Source organism: Labeo rohita, chromosome 18 (genome assembly GCF_022985175.1).
Source record: "Labeo rohita strain BAU-BD-2019 chromosome 18, IGBB_LRoh.1.0, whole genome shotgun sequence".
Taxonomy (NCBI): Eukaryota; Metazoa; Chordata; class Actinopteri; order Cypriniformes; family Cyprinidae; genus Labeo; species Labeo rohita.
Genome location: NC_066886.1, coordinates 26490748 through 26505934, shown reverse-complemented (window position 1 = coordinate 26505934; position 15187 = coordinate 26490748). Strand labels below are relative to the sequence as shown.

At 32.9% G+C, this 15187-nt stretch overlaps 1 protein-coding gene across 1 annotated transcript; it reads left to right on the top strand.

Moving 5' to 3' along the window:
* The first annotated feature begins 542 nt into the window (after nt 1-542).
* shkbp1 (SH3KBP1 binding protein 1) lies at nt 543-15187 on the top strand. Its single transcript, XM_051134730.1, is given in 19 exon segments — nt 543-725; nt 1053-1106; nt 1272-1317; nt 1400-1473; nt 1562-1620; nt 1714-1794; nt 1877-2044; nt 5243-5333; nt 5991-6181; nt 6263-6378; nt 7645-7732; nt 8103-8219; nt 8517-8687; nt 9796-9875; nt 9877-9952; nt 10094-10190; nt 10364-10548; nt 11667-11793; nt 12841-15187. Coding segments are annotated over 19 exon segments (2517 nt in total). The 5' UTR covers nt 543-678; the 3' UTR covers nt 13490-15187.

The following is a 15187-nucleotide window of genomic DNA, read 5'->3' as shown; positions in this document are numbered from 1 at the left end:
AAATGTTCCTGAGGTGAATTTTTTTTTTTTTTTAATTCTATATAAATATTCACATTTTTAATAATATGTTTACATATGCTCTATTTAATTAAGTTTTGCATGTGTTTGTAATTTGGATGAATGGACGGCATTTAAAAAAAAAAATAAATAAATGCAAAAAGAAATGCACATAAATCATGAACATAAAACTGCCTTTAAAATTATTCCAGGAGAAAAGCATTGAAAAATGCACAATTTACACTGTTGTGAAGCTTCAAACACAGCGCAAACAGAATGAGGCTAAACTGTATTTAATAAATTGTATTTAAAACACTTGAATGCATTCATTTCTTAACCAATTTAGTTATGAAAACACGAGAGAAAAAAAAACAAAAAACATGATGATGACAATAAATCAATAAATTGTCTGCGACTGGAAAAACACAAATGCGACACTTAAAAAGCTGTGATTTGTTTTCACATGCATGAGGAATTGTAGGCTTTTATATAGTTTACGGACTTTTATTTTGAAACTCCGCCCTTCTCCACTTCCGCTTGAAACATTTCGTTACAACATCCGCTCTTCCGCGGTTTCCTTACTACGACTAGTAAAATTAAAGCGTTTTATTATGAATTTAATATATATACCTACTTAAAAAGCCGATAAACTATGAACGTTTTGCCTTAAACGCGAAAATCATGGCGAGGATTGGAGACATCATTCATCTTAACGTCGGGGGCAAAAGGTTTTGTATTAACCAACTGCATATCCTGCTCGAAACAAGCCACATATTACTTCATGAACATTCTCAGAAATGTTCCTTTGCATTACTAACTTAAATGTAGCCTTTGTAACAACTAACGTTAGTTTGTAGTACTGTTTAAGTATTACTTTTTATTCACTCCACTTACTGTAAGTAGCAGCAGACAGTAATAAACATCTGCATACCTATACAAGCAGCTGTGAGGCCGGATCTGCTCATAAATGTATTCATACTCTGTCATGTTGTGTTCTGTTTTGATTGTCTTTCATTTTGGCTAAGAGTGGTTTATGTTTGAATGCATAATTACAGGTTTAGTACATCCAGACAAACTCTGACATGGGTTCCTGACTCGTTTTTCTCAAGGTTTGTGTGTTTTAGATCACTGAACTAGACCAAATCCTTGCATATTTTATATATATATATATATTGATGTATGTAAGTGCTTATAACATAAATTAGGCTTTATAATAACAACTGACCAAAGTGATATACTAATAATAATCAAATAAGTGTGTTTTTTATGTCTAGTTTATTAAGTGGACGAATATCAACACTTAAAGATGAGACTGGAGCGGTAAGGTTTATTCTCTTATATATGCTAATAATAACATAATTATACATGTTGATTTACAAAGATGTGTTTTGATCTTTTTTAGATATTTATTGACAGAGATCCATCTCTGTTTGCTCCCATCCTCAACTTTTTGCGCACTAAAGAGCTTCACCCCAGGTACAGTAAGTCTATATTTTTGTGGAATAGATCATTAAACATTGTAAAATTAAAGGTTTTAAATCGCGTAACTCTATTTTTATGACAGGTCCATAGATGTTCACTTGTTAATGCATGAGGCAGAGTTCTATGGGATCACACCGCTGGGTAAGATCATATTATTAACATATTAAATTGCTTGGTTATTAAAGGATGGTTTACACTACAGTGCCTCATCTAATCAGGTCTTTTCCTACTCAGTGCGAAAGCTGCAGTTGTGTGATGAGTTGGATCGCTCCTCCTGCGGGAACGTGCTGTTCAATGGCTACCTGCCACCACCAGGTACAGAGCAAACCCGAGCAGAGAGTTCAGCAGCGTTTAGAGAGACAGCATGTTTCAGAGAGACTCATGATTTGTGTTACAGTATATCCGGTGAAGCGCAGAAACAGGCACAGTGTAGCAGGACCACAGTTCATGGGTGGCCGTGCGGGGCCGGTGGAAAGAGCCCCTGTGAGGAGGAGTAACACAATGCCGCCTAATCTGGGCAACGCTGGGATACTGGGCAAAGCTGCCATAGAAGAAAAAGTTACAGGTCTTTCTCAACAGTTCCTTTCAATGTTCTATTCTACTCTAATTTGCTTTTTTCTATTCAGTTCTGTTCCACTCTACTCTGATTTACTCTTTTCTTTCTGTTATATTCCATTCTACTCTGACATACTTAAATCTCCTTTGTTACTTTTCATTCAGTTCTGATTTTATTCTATTCTATCTGAATCAGTTCTGATTTACTGATTTAATTTGCTGTGGTTTATTCTGTTTCTCTCTACTCAGTTTTGTTCTTCTCTGTACTATTCTATTTAATTTTGTTCCATTCTGTTTTACTCTCTACTAGGGCTGGGTCATTTTTGCTCATAACAGTAAGAATAATACATCATTCGGAACTGTAAAGGGTCTACTTTTATTTGTGTGCACTCACAATATCAATAAAACAGTGCTTTTATAAAATAAAGAAAACAAACATAATGCGCTTTCTGTTGTCTCAACAGGAGTGATTCACAAAAATGAACCGAACACTTGTTTTTAATGTTTTTATGAAATCTCTATATTGATCATATCATCGTATTATTTACTGCCATGCGAGCCACAAATTAAAGCTTGGCGAGCCGCGTGATTAGTAACACTGGAATAGAGAAACATAGGCTATTGCAATTTGGAATTACTATTAGGAATTTCACTGTTCTTAGGTAAAAACTTGCTAAAATACTTATCCCAGTTTAATTATTTCCCCCAGTTGCACAGTGTAAATTGTGAATTGCATGCACTAAAAAGTTGACAGAATGCACTTTCTGTACTTGTTTTGCACTACTGCACTTACATATACGTTCATTTAATAAAACTAAACATTTGTATTTACTTTGTAACAATAGCTGTTTTATCTAAATTGTTTTTGTTGTTTTTTTTAATGGCGGCAAAAGAAAATAATGTTTTTTTTAATTATTTAAAAGCAAATGCAAACATAACAAGATATATATTGAATATCGTAAAAATTTTGACAATATTAAGAATTTTTTTTTTTATATATCGCCCAGCCCTACTCTCTACTCAGATCTATTCCATTATACTCAGTTCTATTAATTTCTATTCTTGTTTATTTTATTCTTTATAGGATGTTTTTGACTGATACCGATTTTAATAAAATTGTAATAAATTTTATTTTAGTTCCCTTCTCTCCACAGCAAAGCCTCTAAAGTTGTATTTAAATTACATTTATTATTATATAATATAATAATAATGCTAATAATTATGTTAAATTATAAACGTGAAGCCAAAAAAGAACTAAAGTAACTAAAGCCTACCCCTCTCATTCTGCACGAATCCAAATGTTTCCATATTGGTGACGTATCTGGATGCTAAAATAATATTTATTCCATTATACTCAGTTCTACTAATTTCTGCTCGTTTATTTTATTCTTTATAGGAATGCACCGATAGATTGTTTTTGACCAATACAACAACTATTGGCCGATACCGATATTGGTCAATTGCATAAAACGGCTTAAAAAAATAAAACAAATATAAAAAAACAAAAATCGATCGGTTGAGTAGAATCAGTATTTAAACATTTCTTTATTTTATTTGGATAACAAACATGCTACAAAAATATGTTGTGTGTCAAAAATATGTTGTGTGTCAAAAATATGTTGTGTGTGCGTGTGAGGCTACTCAATTTCGATATATTTTACGCCTTTTTACGTTTGGTTATTCTTTTTTATTTTATTCCAGTTGTTTTTACTTCAGTTGTAGCTCTGCTCAGTTCTGATATATTTTACTCTCATTTACTGTAGGTTATTCTGTTCTATTTATTTATTTATTTATTATTTTTTTTTTACTTTAGTATATTCAATTTCTACTCTGATTTATTCTGCTCTATTTTTTTCTACTCAGCTGTACTCTACTCAGTTCTGATTTATTTTACTCATTTTTACTCTAGGTTATTAGGTTCTGTTATACTCTAATTGTTTTTACTTTAGTTTATTCCATTTTACTGTACTAATTTCTAATCTGACTCAGTCTGTTCTGTTTTATTCTACTCATTTGTACTCTACTCAGCTCTGATATATTTGACTCAGTTTTAGTGCAGGTTATTCTGTTTTATTTTAATTGTTTCTACTTTAGTTTATTAAGTTTTACTCTACTGATTTATACTCTGATTCATTCTATTCTATTTTATTCTACTCAGCTGTACTCTACTCAGTTCTGATACATTTTACTCAGTTTTGCTCTAGGATATTTAGTTCTGTTTTACTCTTAATTGTTTCTACTTTAGTTTATTCTGTTTTACTCTACTAATTTGTACTCTGATTCATTCTGTTCTATTTTATTCTACTCAGCGGTACTCAGTTCTGATATATTTGACTCAGTTTTACTGTAGGTTGTTCAGTTTTATTTTACTCTGATTGTTTCTAATTTAGTACATTCCATTTTACCCTGCTGATTTCTATTCTGATTCATTCTGTTCTATTTTATTCTGCTGAGTTGTACTCTACTCAGTTGTGATATATTTTACTCAGTTTTACTCTAGGTTATTCTGTTTTCTTTTCTTTTCATTGTTTCTACTTTAGTTTATTCAGTTTTACTCTACTTATTTATACTCTGATTCATTCTATTCTATTTTATTCTACTCAGCTGAACTCTACTCAGTTCTGATATATTTTACTCAGTTTTGCGCTAGGATATTTAGTTCTGTTTTACTCTAATTGTTTCTACTTTAGTTTACTGTATTGTACTCGACTAATTTCTACTCTGGTTCTTTCTGTTCTATTTTATTCTACTCAGCTGTACTCTGTTCTGATATATTTTTCTCAGTTTTACTAATTTAGTCTCTGCTTTTTTCTGTTCTGTTATAACTTTTTTTCAGTTCTGCTCTTCTCAATTCTGTTCTGTTTTACACAGTTCAGCTCATTTTCAGCTCTGGTTTATTCTAGGTTATTTTACCCTGACTAATTCAACTGTAATCATTTCTACTCTGATTTGTACTATTCTGTTCTGATCTAGTTTATTCCATTCTATTTCTACTCATGTCTACTTTTTCTTTTTTTTTCTTTTGTGTTTTACTCTATTCTACTCATTTGTAGTCTTGTTTATTCTTTTCTATTTTATTTTATGCCATTCTACTCTGGTTTGGTCTTTTTGCTTCCTTTTAGTTACACCATTAGTTCATTATTTTTGTTTCCAGTTTAAAATACTTATATTTAATTTTTTCTTAAATTCTGTGATCTGTGTTGTTTAGGCCCAATCTCTGATCCAGGCATGGTCAGAATAATATGTGGTCATCATAACTGGATTGCTGTGGGTTACGCCCAGTTTGTGGTCTGCTACAGGTAGAGTTTCACACTTATAGTTATGATCCAGATGTACACTACCATTCAAAAGTTTGGGGTCAGTACATTTTTATTGTTTCTTTCTTTTTTTTTTTTTTTTTTTAAGAAATTAATACTTTTATTCACCAAGGATGTATTAAGTTAATAATTAAAAGTTTATTAAAAGTTAATAATAAATAATTTACATTGTTATAAAATATTTATATTTTGAATAAACACTGTACTTTTTAAACTTGTTATTCATGAAAGAATCCTGAAAAAAATAAATAAATCACAGGTTCCAAAAAATATTTGGCAGCACAGCTGTTGATATTATCCAACATTGATCATTCTAATAATAAATCCGCGTATTAGAATGATTTCTGAAGGATCATGTGACACTTAAGACTGGAGTAACAGCTGATAAAAATTCAGATTTTCATCACAGGAATAAATTCTATTTTAAAGTATGTTAAAATAAAAAACATTATTTTATATTGTAAAAACATTTTGCAATATTACTGTTTTTTTTCTATATTTTTAATCAAATAAATGCAGCCTTGATGAGCATAAGAGACTTCTTTAAAGACTATTACAAGTCTTACTGACCCCAAACTTTTGAACGGTAGTGTACATGTGGAACTTTTGTAAAATAGGGCATCTCTTTCTTGTGCTCAGGGTTAAAGAGTCAACTGGATGGCAGCAGGTTTTTACCAGCCCTAGGCTGGACTGGGTGATTGACAGAGTGGCTCTCAATGCCAAGGTGATGGGTGGTTCACTAGGGGACAACGATAAGATGGTTGCTGTGGCATCGGGCACAGAAATCATACTGTGGGCAATCTGTCCTGATGGAAATGGCAATGAAATTGGTAAGCTCTCATTTCATTTAATCCTTTTGGTTCTTTTACAGACGTTTGGAAACCAAACTTTTTGTTTGTTCTGGTCTGCAGGTGTGTTCAGTTTGAATGTGCCAGTGGAGGCTTTGTTCTTCGTAGGAAATCAGCTCATTGCCACTAGCCACACGGGAAAAGTAGGAGTATGGAACGCTGTCACTAAACACTGGCAGGTAACGAGAGCTGAGATAGACTGTTTGGGATTACGGAAAGTAGATTAACTAGATTTTTTTCTGCACTTGGTCATGTGTCACATTACATTTTAAATTAAATGAATTGTTTCACAGTGTTTCCCCTGACATTATATTAGATGGCACCCCCGGCCCCCCTTAAAGGTCAAAAACACTTTATTTTCTGTATAGCGCCAGATCACAACAGATGTCATTTAAGGTCACCTTTTGCTATAGAACTATGCCTTGTTCTTTTATTATACAAGCAAAATAGTCTTATGTTATTTATCTTATTTACACAACGGCATGTCATTTCTGTCTCTACGTAGACGCGCGTTTACAATTTCTCTGCGAATACACAGACGGGATCGCGGAGTCCATTCATAAAAACGGATTTACTCTATAGTGCGGAATGCCACAGAATTCGTCAATTTTTGGATGAATAAAGCAAAAGTAGGTCTCTCACTTAATTCGAATCGTGATATGGACTAGCGTCTGTAAATATTAAAACGCAAAAATCATCCATGTTCCGCTCGCGGTGGTTTTCGGCCTTTGGGTCTCATTATATGACGACATAAACACATGAACTTAATCTCCAGAGCTGCTGTGAGAGTCACTTCATGTGGATTTTACCGTTTCATTTAAGAAAATTAGCATCATATCATAGTGTATACAAACAAAACTAACGGCAACCTGTCAAAATAAAAGTCTTGTATTACTTTAGTACAGTATAATACAGGTGTTTATATATTCCTATTTCTGGCAAATTTAAATAAAACAATTACATGCTAAAAAAATAAATATTACAACAAGTTTAACCACCTAAATGTAATTCTACAATTATTATTAAATTTTTTTAAACTGAATATTCACAAAATTTTTCTTCCATGTATTAATTTTAACAGTAAAACCTCTGTTTGTTTGGCAACAAATCAAAGGGTTTAATTTTAATTTCATTAAAAATAAATAAATGTTTAATGCCTTCATTTAATAATCAGAAAAATTAAAACACAAGAATTTCTGAAAAAAAGAAAGAAAACGATTGTAGGGCCCTATTGTTCAAAATGTTGAAATTAAGATTTTTGGACTTAGTTTTTCACTGAAATGTACAGAGAGTAAAGAGTAAAGTAACTGTTACCAAAAAAAGTACCATACCATACCATTGGTACAGTAGCCCCCCAAACTGGAATCCTAGGGGAAACACTGCTTCATGTTGTATCGAAGCAAGTGGAAGTGCTCACTTCCTGATTTTTTTTCACCTTTATGCAGAACCAGGATGTGGTTCCCATCAACAGTTATGACACAGCCGGATCGTTCCTCATTTTGGGATGCAATAATGGATCTATTTACTACATAGGTAAAGTGACAATCAGTTGTCAAATTTTTTATGTTCGTCAGATTTGATTTTGGTGTATAAAGTTGCAAATAAAAAAGCAGCTTTCATTTAATCAATTTGGATATTATTTCAAGTTTTTAAACACTATAAATACTACATTAAAATATTTAATTCACTGGATAATGGCATTGCAAAGCGGTTATAAAATAATTTTTGTTGAATTTCAAGCTAAAATAACAATATTGTGATATTTTAGGTGCTGTTAAAATGATTTATAATCACATCAGCTGTTATGAAACATTTTTTGAATACATAAAAAATTACCAACCAACTTTACTGTGGCTCTTCTCAAGCTGATCTCTGACACATCATGCATGTCTGCATCTTTCAGATGTCCAGAAGTTTCCGTTGAGGATGAAGGACAATGATTTGTTGGTGACTGAGCTGTATCGAGATCCCAGTGAAGATGCTATTACTGCTTTAAGTGTCTACTTGACGCCCAAAACAAGTAATGAGCGTCAAACTATATTCAATTACGCACTCCAGTTCCTCTCCAGTTGATAATACAATTACAACACAGCAGTTTACTTTTCAAAACTGTACTGAAGTGTGTTAAAAACTGTCATAAATTCTCTTTTTAAGTCACTTAAGGTGCCTTTTATTTCATTAATATTATATTATCTGCAAGTACAGTTTTGAAAAAATACTACAAGTACACATTCAGTACAATTAAGCACACTTCTTTTCACTTGTTCACAAGGCACTGGCTGTAACATGGATGTGATGAATATGTGTGTTTGTTTAGGTGACAGTGGGAACTGGATCGAGATCGCATATGGCACTAGCTCAGGCACAGTGCGTGTCATAGTGCAGCATCCAGAGACGGTGGGATCCGGTCCACAGCTCTTCCAGACCTTCTCTGTTCACCGCAGCCCTGTTACCAAGATCATGCTGTCTGAGAAACATCTCATCTCTGGTAAAGAGTTTCCAAATCACAAGCAATGCTCATTTATGTGCAGAATATATTTGGGATCAGAAGTCTTAAAAAAAAAAAAGCTTTTGTTTTCACTTAAAAAAATCATTTATTAATACTGATTTAAAAACAAAAGTATGAGTTAACATAAAATGTCATAAAATTGCAAAACCATTTTATATTTTTATAAATATTTTATAAAATTTTTATTACATTTAATCAGTGAAATAAGTCGTCTTCATACACAAATTTGTCCTTTTTTCCTCCAAAATTCTGTATTATTTTTTAAAGTTGAATTAAAAATAAGAAACCTCAGAATAAAAGTTGCTGAACATAAAATTGCAAAGAATTTTACATGAAAGTTTTATTACATTTAATCAGTGGCCTAGAAATATTTCTTAATACACATATTTAGTTTATATATAGCTTATAGTTTTTTTCTGATAATAATCATAATACAATTTTATATATTTTTTTAATTGAATTGATACACATAAACAGAAACTTACAAATTTTATAAAATTACAAAAACATTTTACTGTTTATTTTTATTACATTTAATCAGTGACCTAGAAATATTTCTTCATAAACATATTTAGCTTACATATAGCTTACAGCTTACTTATAGCTTTTTTTTATAATAATAATTATGATGATAAAATTGTGTATATATATTTTTTTAAATGTTGAATTGATAAAAAGAAACTTTGCCCAACATTTTACATTTTATTCTTTTTACATTATTACATAGTGACCTAGAATTATTTCCTCTTCATATACACATTTTGTTTTTTTTTTGTATGAAAATAAAAATTGGTATAATTTATTAATAAAATTTTACATTTCATTCTTATCTCATTTAATCAGTGACCTAAAAATATTTTAGAATATAGTGGGAATCAAAAGTCTGAGATCACCTTTTTATTAATTAATTAATTTTTTTTAATTTAGCACGAGTTATTTATACTGAATTAGAGAGAAAAAAAAACTAAGAAACAAAAAATAGTGTTAATTTAATTTCTCTTTCTTTTTAAATTTAGTTTCTTTTTTTTTTTCATATGTAAATGAGCAAGTTTTATTGTAAATTGACCATACGTCATATTTCATTCAGTGTGTGCAGACAACAATCACGTCCGTACCTGGACGGTGACACGTTTCCGAGGCATGATCTCCACTCAGCCTGGCTCCACCCCCCCTTACTTCCTTTAAAATCCTCTCATTGGATGATATTGACGGTCATGGAGGCTGTGCTGCCGGCACTGAAATAGGTAAATTGGAGCGAGCTGCTTTAAAACTGACTCAAAATGACAGTATAAAGCCTCATTCCTTTAGTATCAAGTCACATTTATATTTATTTTGCGGGTTCTTGGTCCATAATGCGTTGACTGATGATTGTGTTGTCTGTGCAGGTCCGTATGGGGAGCGTGATGAGCAGCAGGTGTTTATCCAGCGTGTGGTTCCTGACACTGATAAACTCTACGTAAGGCTCTCCTCCAATGGGAAAAGGTCAGTTTAAAGTACAAACAAGACAAACTAGCAAATTTTGAAGTAAACCACCTGCATAGTTAAATAACTGGTTTTAACTGATTAAAAACCACCTTGGACAATGTGCTGAATGACACAAATGTGTGTACTGCACCCTGAGAGAGTGCTAAGTTTGACGTGTCTCTCATCTGAAGGGTGTGTGAGGTGCGTTCGGTGGATGGGACATCCATCACGGCGTTTGTGGTGCATGAGTGTGAGGGATCCAGCCGCATTGGATCCAGGCCCCGCCGGTACCTCTTCAGTGGACACAGCAACGGCAGCATCCAGATGTGGGACCTCACGACGGCGATGGAGATTGCAGGGAAAGTGGATATCAAAGGTGAGTGTGGAGGAATAAGTGAATGTGAAATGCAGTATGTGTGCGGTAAACATAAGGTGTTTAAGACGAAACAACACCGGCAAAAACATTTCATTTTTTTCAGACTAGTGGAAAGAAAACTTCCAAAATACACATTTAAGTGTTTATTTAAAGTGTTTGTCTATTTGAGTCTGATTTCAGTTTGTCTGATTTCAGTCTGATTGATTTGTTTTGTTTTTTTTTACAAAGGGGTTTGTTCATATATAATTTCTATGATTTTATATAACAATTAATTTCTAAAAACATGGTGGAAATGCTTTTTTTGATAAAAAGAAATATCTAAAATTCCCTCTGTAAAAACCTTTAACATGTCAGTGTAGTGAATCAAGAATTTTGAATTTCTGTTTTGGAGCTGTATGCAAATTAATTAAATTGTGTGTTTATTTAGGTAATGCCTCATTTGCATAATTAATCAAAATTTTACAAATTATAATACAAAAAATGTTTGCAGTTTCTAATGTAAAAAAAATAATAATAAACTGGGGACGTATTATGAGATCTATTAGTTACACAATGGAGTACTAGGTGCAAATATACATTTTTGCTGAATTATCTGTAAAGTTATGTAAAATTATTTTACACTAACATTTGTAAAATATATTTTACAAATAACTCATACTTTTGGCACTGAATTTTGTTGATGAACCTGAATATGTATGCCTATTGATGACCCTTTGCAGCATAAAAAATGTAGCATTTTTTTTCATCTGAAAATGAAAGTTTATGCAGCTAAAATTAACTTATATTGTTGGAAAACTCAGAGAAATTTTTGTTGTTTTAATGCTGTCTTGCACGACTGACAGAAAAATATATGTAGGTTTTTATAAAAATTTTTCAATAAAGTTTTTGACCAAAATACACACATTTTGGAAAAAATTGAAATTTCTAATTCACTCATTAATGAGAAGTCGTAAATAAAGTGTGGTTTTAGTTGAAAATATTAAGGTATGACTTTTCTAAAACAACGATTATGTTGTATATGGAAATTGTAAAAACATTTTGAATGCATTATAAGGGGTTAAGCAAAAAAAAAAAGTAACTCATCAACACCTGTTCTGTATTGTGTTTGTGTGTTAAAGCTCTCGGCGGTCCCACTGAAGAGGAGTTACTGGAACTTTTGGACCAGTGTGATTTGGCACTGACCCGAACACCAGACATGAGTCCTGCGGCGTCTCTCACACACTCCTCACGAAACTCCATGTGCAGGTACACACACCTCTACATCCTCAAACTACATGCTGATTAGTCCCTATACAAATACAAATCGAGTGTGATGAATTTGCTTGTTTACCTATAGTAATCACTTAACCTACTGCATTTACTTTGTTTTTTTCTCTTTCATCTGAAACATGCTGCAATTTATATTCTAAAGAAATTTTACTAATGCAATTATTGCAAAGCAAGCAAACTTTACACAAACTTGCATTTGCATGTCATTGGCTCTAGTACTGTGTTACTGTCTTGACATTGCAGTCTGTTCATCATCAACTAAAATGCAGTCAGTCAGATATAAAAATTGGTAAATACAGGTCAACACAACTCATTTGTTGGCGAATTAGACATTACTGGTTTCTGTGTCTATGGATTTTTTTTTCTTCTTGTGGGTTTTATTTTTTTAATCTGTTCTCACATTCAATTTTAATACAGTTTGTGCTTTGAAAAAGCGCATTTCCCACATGCCAGTGATTCAGTTTGGCTTTAAATTAGTTTACAATAAATAGCGTGTATATTGAATGGCGCTAAAAATTTTTGTTTATTTTATGCTTAAATGTTTGCTAGGGCAAAAGAAACAACAGCAACAACAAAAAAAAAAAAAACGATTTCTCGGTTTTAATAGATTCTCATTGTAATGAACCAATTCTCGACTAATCATTGCAGCCCTAGTGTTATTACACATTGAAGTTCTGATTAATACTCATTAACAGCATGTAGTTACTGTAGGGTTTTAGTTGCATGTAATTATGTATAATTTATTGTAATGTAGGGGTCACCAGGTTTTCTGCAGAGTTTAGCTCCAACTTTCCTCAACACACCTGCCTGGAAGTTTCAGGTATGCCTAGCAAGACCTGAATTAGCTAGTTCAGGTGTGTTTGCTTAGGGGTTGAAGCTAAACTCTGCAGGACACCAGCCCTTTAGGACCAAGTTTGTTGACCCGTTGTAATGTGTAGTAATAGTTTATCCTTGTTTTCTCTCCATATCCTGTAGATGGCGCTGTGTCCTTATTTATATTATCTCTCATGTCTTTCCTCACAGTCTTCACTCTCAGTTCAGTGAAAACGGGCGAGCTGCCAGTGGTTTCCGGGCTCCGATTCCTCTGAACGGTAGTCTGCCCCGTCAGGCCCCGCTGATTCCCTTCAGCAAACCTCGCGAGCTTCCACCCCACCTCGGTCTCAGCCAATCCTCTCTTGCCAGCAACGGTAGCAACAGCCCGCACCCCGGCCGCACCCTTCTGGAGCGCGAGAAGGACCGGGACGGCCTCGGGTCCATCCGAAGAGGCAGCTTTGTAGAGCGCTGTCAGGAGAGAGCCAAGTGCTCGGACACGGCAGGCCTGGACGGGGGGAGACGGAGTTTAGCCGTGTGCAGTGAGCTCGAGGCAAGACTCGGTCTCAGAATGCCATCGTCATTCTCCGCCCTGCCAGCGGCGTGTTTGTCCACACCTTCATCATTATCCTCATCATCATCAGCAGCTGCAGCATCCATGAGAAGACCAGCTCCTACAGCACCAAGTCCTGCTCCTTCACCGCTCAGTCCAGCCAGATCACAAACGCCCACGTCTCCAAGACGACCTGTGACCTCTCCGACCAGTGAGAGTCCGTCCAATGAGAATGTAACTGGGCAAGAAAGCCCCGCCTCTTCATCTTCCACCAGCCCCAAACCTCATATGAATGAAACCAGCTTCTGAGGGAATTCAGCATTCAAATTTTATATATATTTATGCACTAGGAGTCAAAAAATTTTGACCAGTCAGATTTTTAACGAAGTCTCTTCTGCTCAACAAGTCTGCGTTTATTTGATCCAAAATACAGCAGAATATTGTGAAATATTTTTACTATTTACTATTTTACTATAAAATAACTGCTCTCTATGTAAATATATTTTAAAATGTAATTTATTCCTGTGATTTCAAAGCTGAATTTTTAGCATCATTACAGTCACAATTATCTTTCAGAAATCATTCTAATATTCTGATTTGCTACTTAAACATTTATTATTATTATTATTATTATTATTATTATTATTATTATTATTATGCTGAAAACAGACAAGTAGAATTTGTTTAGGTTTCTTTAAAAAGAAACCCCAGAAAAACAGCATTTATCTGAAATATAAACTTTTTGTAACATCCTAAATGTCTTTATCATCATTTTTGATCAATTTAAAGCATCATTGCTAAATAAAAGTATTAATATCTATAAATTATTTTCCAAAAAAGACTCCAAGCTTGAATAGTATAGTGTTTAATGCTGATAAATGCTGATCTTTCTATTCCCCAAAGAATCCTGAAAAAAGTGTACTCAACTGTTTTAAATATTGATAATAATAATAATAATAAAAGTGTTTCTTGAACAGCAAATCAGCATATATAAATGATTTCTGAAGGATCATGTGACACTGAAGACTGGCACAATGATGCTAAAAATTCAGCTTTGATCAGAGGAATAAAATTAATTTTAAAATATATTCAAATAGAAAAATATTTGTAAAAATATTTTACAATGTTACTGTTTTGCTGTACTTTGGATCAAATAAATGCAGAAGAGAATTCTTTAAAAAACATAAAAAAATCTTACTGTTCAAAAACTTTTGACTGGTAATATATATACACACACACGCACTCACTCATATACAAAACATATATCTTCTTTTAGAGCAGTATTCACCAAATCACAGGGTGCAGGGTGCCTTAATATTAAATGTAGAATTATGATGAATGTAGATTATGAAATATCGCATGTAAATGAGTGGAAAAAATTAAAATTCACATTCCATGAGATTCAAAACAAAAAAGGTGACGTTGAAGAACAAAGGAACAAAGTACTTTTTGTTGTGCATATTTACTGCAGACACTTATATTAAAGTGAAGGCAGATTTGTTGCATCATAATATACAGAAGCTGACTGGCTTTTAAACCGAACTGTGTTTTTTTTTTTTTTTTTTTTTTTTATTATTATTTTATTTTATTTGAATATACTTCGCAAACTTAATATGCAAAGACAGCTAAAAGTCACTGGAAAGTCGAAACACTGTGACTCTGGTGCGGATTGTTTCTTTGGCTGGCTAATGTTACTGCATGATCTTGAAATGTGTGTGAACGTTGTTCAGACTAACAGGGTTATGCAATTAATTTTTTTACTTTTTTTTTTTTTATGAGCAATGCTGATACAGATATCTATAGAGCAGGATGGACTCATTTATATAATACAATATAAAGGTAGCAAATAAGATATACACAACATGGACGAATTTAAATGAATACTTCTTTTACATAAGACTCAAAAATCACTTAAAACAGAAAATGTGCATTTTAACCTGACAAAACCATTAGTAACAAAAACATTACAGGTAGTTCTTCTAACAAATAAATTTTAAAGGGATCGTA